General features: G+C 38.6%; 1 protein-coding gene across 1 annotated transcript; it reads left to right on the top strand.

The window, feature by feature from the left end:
- Nucleotides 1-2,963: 2,963 nt before the first annotated feature.
- Nucleotides 2,964-7,447, top strand: cldn7b (claudin 7b). The gene is made up of 4 exons (XM_035667243.1): nucleotides 2,964-3,454; nucleotides 5,610-5,774; nucleotides 5,869-5,953; nucleotides 6,319-7,447. The coding sequence occupies exons 1-4, from the start codon at nucleotides 3,232-3,234 to the stop codon at nucleotides 6,467-6,469; spliced, it is 624 nt and encodes a 207-aa protein (XP_035523136.1). The 5' UTR covers nucleotides 2,964-3,231; the 3' UTR covers nucleotides 6,470-7,447.
- The last annotated feature ends 2,928 nt before the right edge of the window (nucleotides 7,448-10,375 follow it).

Raw genomic sequence — 10,375 nt, 5'->3', positions numbered from 1 at the left:
TGTTATGAATTGGCACTATACAGATAAAATTTAATTGAATTTCCAGATATACATGATCCAACCTAAATGATAACCACTTATAATCACTAAATGTAAAGGCTATAACTGATGATCAGTTAGCTCTAGAGTAAACAACCCAGTACAAATCATTAGAATCCCCCAAAAACTTCAGCAAATCAAATCAGGTGTGCCATTGACTTGGGATTTATCTTTAAGATCACTGTGAATAAATTGTTTTAGAGGACTGAGACAGCTGAGTGGACACACCCTGTGAAGCACAACAAACTCATTTAAATTGTTTCGTTCAGTGTCTGTTTTTTCTTCACGAGTCATTTGACGGAACAAGAAACCTTTGACATGTAAAAAATATTTACTACTTACTCGTGTCTCACCTGCAGTATATGATGACTCAGAGATTGGGTATCAGTTGGAAAAGTCACAGGGTTGCGCAAGTATCATAGTATTTTTGAAACCCTGACAATCACTGCATCCTAGACGTTACCATGCAGTCTAGGAAAAATCCTGTGTGAGAGAAATTCACATGCCTGTGCTTGTTGGCTTACTTGTTCATGGGAATTGTGTTTTAGTGGCATATTTTATGTTTTAGAACTACTAGACAGCTGCTCAAATAAAACCTGTTTGACTGGTGAGGTAACTGAATTAACTCCAACTGTAACACTGAAGCCTCTGTACAACACTGAATGAAATCAAAAGGGAAACTTATCCTTACAGGCACCATTCAGCCAGATTAACATGTACCTAGTGCAAGGCGTTTCATGTCTGGCTGACATGAAAGCCCCGAGATTTCCTCCCATGTTGTCATAGTGAACCGGTCAGAGCAAAACTGTCATACAAAAACTGTTCTCCCTCAGGGCACAGTGCTCCTGAAAATAAAACTCAATGTCTCAGCCTCCTGGATTACTTCTTAGATCTCCTCCTTCTTCTAGTATGTCAGAGGAGGGTGTTTATTTTAGTAAGGGATTTGAAGGAAATGTTTTGTTACTATTTATCCTCACAGAAATAGTGATTCGTAAAGACAGAATATAACTGTATGTATTTAACTATTGGAAACGAACGAAAACTGACAGCAAGACATATTGATTGTTTACAGGATTATAGGATACAAAAAAATAAGTTCTGTTTCCCCCCCAGTGTTTATGGCACCAGCCTAGACAAGTGTCTAAAAGGGAAGTGAGTTACAGATAAACACATTCTACTGAACAGCGAATAGATTTGTTGTAAAGGGTCGTTCACTTTTGGTAGGGAATGTGTCAAAAATACATTCTGACATGACAAAAGGACCTATCAGTGTACAGTACGATACTTGACTTGTTTTGAATAATTTCTTCCGGGTTAACGTTTAGCTTGTGTGGGGCGCGAGCCACTCCTGCTGCCGTTTGTTGATTTTCCTGGTTTCAAAAAGTGCCTCCTCCCTGGCAGAGCGGAGTTCAGTTCAACACTGCTGACCTATGGCAGACATAGCACACGCTTCTGCCAGTGCAGTGTACAGAGAACCATTTAATGGCTACTATAACTCAAGTACATGACAGCCACACACAAAATTGACACTGACATTGATTTTCGACTCAACTTCCACTTACGTTGATGCAGCTTCTCATTTTGGCACTCATTAAGCCAACAGGGTGACAAGCATGCAGCTGCCTTGGTTTACTTGACATACAGTATGTGTTGGCTTTTATGTCTTTGCTTTAATACACTGTTATACAAGGCTCTCTCTTTGGTGCTTATCATGATATTATTCATGATAATATGTGCACAAACAGTAATACTTAAAGCGTAGGCACTTATCCATCTTATACTAGACTGGAATTATAATTCTGATCTAATATATTAATCTACAATACACTGTATGTACTGTCTCCTTACATATTGTAGCTATGTTTGATGTGTAAGTATTCTATAATTATTATAAATGTAAAACATTATGATATTATAAATGTTTTGTGGTTTTGAATCTTCCTGTGTTTTTCTGCCTACTAAGTGTCTGTCTAAGTCTGTGGTGGTTACACTTTCATGACTGTGACTAATGCTGACTCTTTAGTGTCCACATCTAGTTTGGTTTTTGTTAAAATAATATGACATTTAATGCTATTCATTGGTTTATTATACATTTTACATTTACATTACATTTACATATTAACCCCAGATGCTATATCTAAACTCGAAAACATTACATTAGTGAAGCACTGATAAATAAATACATTGTTTTATTTCCATATCTTAAGACATTTCTCAAATTTTTTCATTGAACTTAATTACTTACTATTGTTCTAAAATGTAGCAATAATAGATCATTCAATTATTAGTTTACATTTTATACCACCTTGTGTTTTTTAAATTCATCTAAATTAATGTATTAAATTTGTCAGCATTAATACCATAATAGGGTGGCCTATCTATCATTTCCCTGCCCCTACTACCAAATATAAAATAACCTGGGAGATTCTGTTTATTTTAGAATCTTTTTCTAATTGTTTCATATACATTTAAACTATCCCTTCATAAACAATTGAAATAAAAATAGAATTCTTTTTTTTTTTTAAAGTAGCTATTTAATTTGTCAAATTTAAAAATCAAAATAACGGCAAAGGTCAAAGGCGCCCAAAAATACATGCAAGTTAATAAGAAGAGAGCAGGTTTTGGGGCCTTATTTAATGATAGAGGATGAAGATATAACAGTGCACAGAATCTGCTCTTTGCATTAGTTGTCAAGCATGTTAGTAATGAAAATATTTTCTGAATTATTGCTTGATGGAGTGACAATACCAGCAGGGGCCCCTAACCAATGTGAGTTTGAGACCCCTTATCTAGGCCTATAAAATATACACTCTTCCAGGAAACACTGACATCATGATACGGTCGATGAGTCGAAACTGCGTGCGCGTCCCCGCCCACCTGTAACAGAAACCGCCTAAAAAAGCTCGCTCCCGCTATTCCCTCCCCATTCAAGGTGCGGCAGAGGAACAGGTGCGTGAAGACTCGCAGAGACACGCTATAAATTGCAGAGACGCTTTATAAGTTGTACTATCACCGTTGTCTGCGAACCTATTTCCAGAAAACTAAGGAATACGCAAATAAACAAGACTTTTCAAGCAACGACGCAAACTTCGTGAAAACCCGCTCAGATTTTAAAGGAGTGACTGGGGGATTTGTACCTTCACAGCAGGTGGACGTCGTCGAGTCGTTGAGGAGGAGGAAGAAGAAGTAAAAATGGCTAACTCAGGTCTACAGATTCTGGGATTCGCCCTGGCCCTTATAGGCTTAATTGGACTGATAATTGGCACCATTTTGCCGCAGTGGAAGATGTCCGCCTATGTCGGGGACAACATCATCACGGCGGTGGCCATGTACGAAGGGCTGTGGATGTCCTGTGCGTTTCAGAGCACAGGCCAAATCCAGTGCAAAGTGTACGACTCCATCCTGCAGCTCAACAGTGAGTAAAGCCGACACTGCATCGTCGAAGTTAGTGGCAGAAGTTCAAGAGTTGATTTAAAAAGCTTATGTGTTTATCTGTTAGCTTTAAAAGACCTTGAAAACCCCGAGTATCTTACTTTTTCCTGTATCTATTGTAAGTCTTAAGGTGTATAGAAGTGTGTTTTATCGTACTTTATCTTATTTTGCTGCTTAATTTCTAGAGAAAATACCTGTGGTTACCGTGTAGCAGGAAATGATGTAACACACGGGCACCTGTTGGAGTGTAGAAACTGCTAACGTTTCTTTCAGCCGTCTTTTACAGCTCTTTGAATAACTCCTGTGGCTTGGGCTGACTGGTTTGGTCACTTATTAACTCCCCCCTTTTATTCTCCCAGAATGCAGTTATTTGGTTTAAAGCACGCTATGAGGCCTCACCTGCACTGAGACAGAGCAGCTCCATGACTCAGTGCCAGATCACTTATTTATTTAGTTTTTTTTTTTTCTTTATAAATATATAAATATATAAAAACTACTTTCTTTCCACTTGATAGGAGGGAGTTCCTGTAGCCATTGTTCAGCTCTCTCCCCCCCCCCCATGCATGGAAAAGCCCGAAGTGTAGGACTTACATTACACAGCCTAGGTAGTTAAGGTTAAACAACACCTGTATGAGCCACTGTTTAGTCAACAGTCAGAGACACCAACCCCACAAACAGTTGCTTTGTCTTTGGCCTACAGGTGATCGAATGAACAGAGAACCATTGTGTGCTATGTTTTGGGCCCTAAAATGTTGACTCTCTCACAGAATGTATGGGGAAAAACAAAGGTTAATGCAGCATTTAGTTTCACTTTACCAAAAAAAAAAAGTTTGTGCACATTTACATAATCAACAGGTTAAACAATTCCAGATAGGCCACACTTGCAGCTATAGTATGCCCCATTATGAGTGGTTCAGGGAAATGTAATGAAGTGAAATGGTTGTTCATTGGTAAGCCTGTGGGTTGTAGCAAAAAAAGAACCTCTAAGGCTAAATGAAGAAGTTGAGCAACTGTTAGCTTTCCCTTTAAAGTTCGATCACGAGTCCATACTGTATCTGTTTTTATGCCTTTCTTATCTCAAAGCAGTGGCTTAATGGGTCAATGGTACCATGCCAGTTGGGTTGTTGATCATACATGTTTCAATATCGACTGATTTGCCCCTGGGCATAAACTGCCAGAATGGCGCACACAAATGTTTTGTACATAGGTCCCTCCCTGATTTTATCTTGACACACCATATTCACTCGAATGCATTTACAGCTGTGTGTTGCTTAAAAGTTCACAAACTGGCCATTTCCTTCAGGTACCTTATGTGTTGGTTTGTTATTATTTGATTTATTATTTTTTCTATTGGCTTATCAAAACATTTGATAAAATATCTGTAGCACAGTGTCTTATCGCCTCGACAAACATGAACACAAACCAACTTTGATAAACCTTGTGTGATTAAAGCTGTGGTTAGATATGGAGCAAGTGAACAAATAATGGCTCAGTATTCGCAAATACTTGATCAGAATCGACCAACACATACCTGAAGTTTAGGAACAATTGATACCAAAACTAGGAAAAGTGTGGCAAGATTGGGACTCTTAAATCAAAGCCACTTTGGGCTTTCTTCACATTTTAAAGAGGACTTGTGTCCCCTTAGATAAGAAATGTCCACCTGCTGAAAGGCAGGCTGGGAGTACCTGGAATTGGGAGTGCCTTCCTTATAATGAAACCTGAAACCTGGTCAGACCTGTTTCTGACTTGCATAGCAGACAAACCCACACACCCACTCCCCCACCCCCCTTTAGAGTTTCTCCGGGCTTCCGGTTAGAGCCAGTTTCTGTGGCGTTGTTAGAGGGAGTGGCAGTGAGACACCAGAGACAGAAGCCACTGTGTTGTACATGAGCAGTGCTTGTTTATGCTGCCTTTTCCCAAATGGTGGCTTCTAGACGCATAAAACAGTGTTTTTTTTTTTTTGGTTTTTTTTTTTTTTAGTAGTTGTGTTATCACCACAAATCACTGAAATCACTAAAGCCTCTCAAATCTTGCCACACCTTTTCTCCCCATGTGCCTGTTTAATAAGTGTTGTCACATTAACTGATGGATTAACCCTATCCTGTCCTTTTTTCTTTTTTCTTTTTTTCATCCAGGTGCCCTCCAGGCAACTCGCGCCCTTATGATTGTTAGCATCATTGTGACTGTGGCTGGCCTGGGTGTAGCCTGCATGGGAATGAAGTGCACCAACTGTGGAGGAGATGACAAAACGCGCAAGTCCCGCATTGCCATGACTGGAGGCATTATCATCCTGATTGGATGTAAGAAGCCATTTTAATCCTATTTTTTTGATTCATTCTTTTGTTTCTTCTCCCTGGTGCAGTTTCAGTAACGTTCTTGTTTGCTTTCCCACAGCTTTGTGTTCCATTGTTGCCTGCTCTTGGTATGCTCACGACATCATCCAAGCCTTCTACAACCCTTTCACCCCCGTCAATACCAAGTAAGCACGTGTGAATTTAAGCTGAAAACGTTATGCACCACTTTTTCCCCGTTGGGTCTGAGCTACTTCCCTCTTTCTTTAATTGCAAAAGAAAAATGTGCATTGTCAAATAGAAAAGGTGCCACCCAACAATAAGTTGAACGTTTTCTTTAGCAGAGTACAATGCCTCCAAACATGTCGGAGGCGCTGGTTTATTTTAGATACCGGCTTCCGACCTCCTCCACCTTCTATCCAAACATTTGCATGAGTCCAGCCACTCTTCTAGTGCTGATGAATGTATTGTGCACGTTTTTAGTTTTATGTAAGCTTACGCTCTGCTGCCACCTGTTAACCCTCCTGACTCACTGTGACTTCTCTTTCTGAAGGTACGAGTTTGGTTCTGCCATCTTCATTGGCTGGGCTGGAGCATTCCTGGCTGTAGTAGGAGGTGCCATGTTGGCAGCATCCTGCCCAAGAGGGAAATCTACACCGAAGTATCCCATCTCCAGACCCCCCAGCAGCAAGGAATACGTTTGAATAGGACGGGACTCAGTGTTAGAGGCACTTTAACATTCATGCTAGTCCAACTCAGAGATTGAAACATTTGAAAAGCTGTATCCGAGGAGGTGATCATCACCTGTTTTTAATTTTATTTTATATTTTAGATCCTTCAGGGCTACCCTGTCATGTTACTGTATATTTTAACAAATGGATTAAATTTTGAAATGATGGCTGTTGACTTTATAAAGACCTTATTTGCCCTTGCCCTGTCTAGAGCTACAGTCAGTGCTTACTGATTTGTATACTACATGGTATACTGTCCACTTAGTTGACACCTGTGAAGCACTAAGTTTAAAATTAAGGTGAAACACCCATAATAACATACAACTTCGTATGTAGAAGATTGTTCACATGCTGCATGCAACAATTTACAGCGCATTAAAATGCGCAGTGTGTTTGGGGAAACTGTTTGAACTGAATCTACATCAGATATGGAAATAGACCACTTCCACCATTTGTTACTGTGTTGGCTGACTCCATAGAGGTTAAACATCTGGCACCTGAGAAGCAATTTGCTACCATTATTTCCATGTATATGTGCCTTATTTATATGAACACAGAAAATCATTCGGTACCATTGTAAACTATTTTTGTTTTTAATCAAGTGCCAGAGTGAAATTGTAACAGTAAATTACAGTGAACTAAATCCTTGCAGTCAGATTACAAATGTTTTTGTTGACATTCATACAGCAACAGATGTTGTGAGCGATGTATTTGTTGACTTGTTCTGTAATAACAGTTTGTGTGAATGGGCTTGGCTTATTGCTGCAGGTTGTTTTTAGTCTCAATAGCTGTTGCTACACTCATCAAATTTTCAGTTTTTTTAAGGACATTTTAAATTGTGATTTTGCAAAGTTTGTGTTGTACATAAATAAAAGTGGAAAATGTACTTGTTTTTGGCTTGGGTAAATGCCTTTATTCTTAAATAAACATAAATAAACTTGCATAAAAGGGAATGCAGCTCAAAGTGCTTTACTAGTTAAATAAAAAACATGACCATTTAAACAGCTTAAATACATTTAAAATGCACCATACACAATTATAAAGTACACACAGGATTGTTTTGCATCCTGTGAAACACTGGCATGTGCAGGCATTATTTATGAACATATAACCCTCAAACATGCAGTAAGCTGGCATTTAAACGTTGGTGATCAAACATGACGGACTCAGCTTGCAGATGATTTTCCTACTGAGGCTGGAACCTAAAATCATCAGGGTCTTTACTCACTTCACTCTGGCTGGGAGCCATCTTCCTTTGGGTTGATAGGCATACAGAATCATAATGGCTAACAATATGAAAGTTGCTTTGGTTTTACTGCCACCTTGTGGCGTGTATGGGTAACTGCTTTGAGTTGAGTAGACACTTTATTTACTGGATGGATGAATTTACTGTATATTATATTTTGAAGTATCATTAAAAGTATTATTGTATATCCCAGCAAATTCACCTCATTCCTCCTGTCTTTTTACAGTGTCTCATCTCCTCACTTTGTCATTTTAAGCCTTCAAGTTATGATTCCTACTAGGTCTTGCTCTAGTTTCTCCGTTTTCCTCTGTTCCTATTCTGCCTGCCATTCTCTAATCATTATTCTTTCCTCCCCTCAGGTCAGATCCGAAAAGTAAAAATAATAAAAATTTTACTCCTAAGTGGCCAAACCGTCTGACCCCAGTCTGCCTCCAGTCTGCCTCCGTCCTATAAACTCACACAATGCAACCAAACCAGGGAACTCTTTTCTTCCATTACCATACGATTTTATATCTATGCTTTGTGTACTTTGAGAAAATTGATAATCCTGATAATAACTGGGTTTCATACCCAATGTATTAATCAAATGAACATTTGCTAATTTGTTTAATTTTGCAGATTTTAGGACTCCTTCGCTCCTCCTCTCTGCTGGAATTTAAACATTTGTATTGGTTTAAATTCAGACCACAACTGGCTCTTCTAATCTAAAGGGCAGGTTGGTAGGGCTCTTCATGCCAGTAAATCCAGGCCATCACCTCATACATGTCTGTGCTACTGAATCACTGAATGATGATGATGAATTACCACTGTCCATCCCCGTTTTCATCACCCTGACAGTAAATGATGCACTACTCTATTTTAAGTGGTCATTTATTGGACCGTTAAAAGACAAAATGGGAACCCACTACTCAAACTGTCTTCACATAAACAAACATGCACACACACTGGTTCTTGAATGATTTGAGTCCTGTGCCTGTTTTTTAAAGCTGCACAGGAGTGTAATACAGCGTAATATACACCCTATGCCCACTAGCCTAAATCACAAAGCTTAGCTGCAATGGATAAATGAGCCTCAGAATTAAATTTAAACTTATTTTAACTTGAAATTAAATGATTCTCCATGCACACAAAATAAAGAATCCAAACTTCAGGGTTACAACAATAAATCATCCATGCTTTACATAACCTTGCATGTTATTACTTATAATTGCAAGATGACAAATTTAACCCATGGCCACTACAGCAAGGACCAGTTCCACCAGGTGAGCTACCAGGGCACCCCAGATTACACATTTTGAGGTGTGGCTAATTTCCTCAGTGGTTTGTGGAACCTCAGGATGTAATGCTGTCAACTGCTGCAACATTCTGCCTGAACAAAGTAACGTCATTCAGAACAAATGTTCTAATACACAGGAAAGAGCAGTGTACAGTTCGTAACCAATGCAAAATTCAAAAGCTATCTTATATTCTACACTTTAAAAGAAACACAACAATTCTCTGTGTTTAAAGTTTTAATAGTAGATTGTTGCACATATAAAAATCAAACTTTGGAAAATGATCATTTAACCGCATTTATCATCAAAATGGCCAAAATGATCAGTTCTCATTGCAGAGAAATAGAAGGACAACATTTCTACGTTAGTTTATTTAATCAATTGAGATAGTCCATCCAAACCCACAGCATATTCAAAGTCATACAAACTTAAAATGGTTTCTTGAGAACATGGAATGATCTTCTGCTAGAACAGGCCTCATGCATTTACATTTTTAATATTACTCTGACCGGTCAAATGGACACAGAATGTGTGGCTTTATTAAGCTTGAGTGCAGGTTGGAATATCTTAAAACATTTGAACATCTGCAAACCCAAGTTTGAAGAGTTACAAGCAACTTATAATTGAAAAACAAAAACAAAATAACCCCAATTCCTTCATGCATTCAGTCACTCACAGAGTCAGTACTCAACCATTGGCCTTTTTGCTCTTAGTAGTCAAGGCAATACACGTGACAAGTGAAGCAGACCAATCTCCACTAGAACTGAAATGTGTAGGGTGTTAATTAAGGTTGATGCACCTTCTTGCTTAATGGTTGATTATTTGCGGACGGTAAAATACATGAAACATTACAAGAATATTTATTTTTCTTATACAATGTTCCAAACCGAAAACAGGAAAGTGGACAGTGTGTAGTCGCGGGCTGTTTACCTTACGAAATCTCACAATAGCATAAACATTCAAAACGCTTCAAAAAGTGCAAAGTTTTTTATGTTCATGATGGTACGAGACAAAATCAACTTTATACCAATATATTGTGATCATTACTGCTGATGTCCACCTGACTTGGCCGACATTACCCATGTTTTACTGGCTGTTGAAAATGGATTTGAATGTAAAGTTTCTTCAGCTGCTTTGTTACTAATCTTGTATGTGCTTCTAAGTGTGTTTAATAATCTGATGTATTTTCTTTTGTTGCTGGAGGAGGCCAAATCAACCTTTACTGTATCTATATCAAAAACACAGATATCCTGCGTACTCCGGGTGCCAACCACCTAGCCAGAATTTTATTTACACATTTACAAAGATGCAAATTTGTAGGCTGGTTCTCCCAGGGTTTATTGAACAAACCAAATAATT

This window comes from Morone saxatilis, unplaced genomic scaffold (assembly GCF_004916995.1).
Source record: "Morone saxatilis isolate NCDOM2014 unplaced genomic scaffold, NCSU_SB_2.0 Contig20, whole genome shotgun sequence".
NCBI classification, from domain to species: Eukaryota; Metazoa; Chordata; class Actinopteri; family Moronidae; genus Morone; species Morone saxatilis.
The sequence above is the reverse complement of the archived record's forward strand: the minus strand, read 5'-3'. Positions and strand labels throughout refer to the sequence as shown.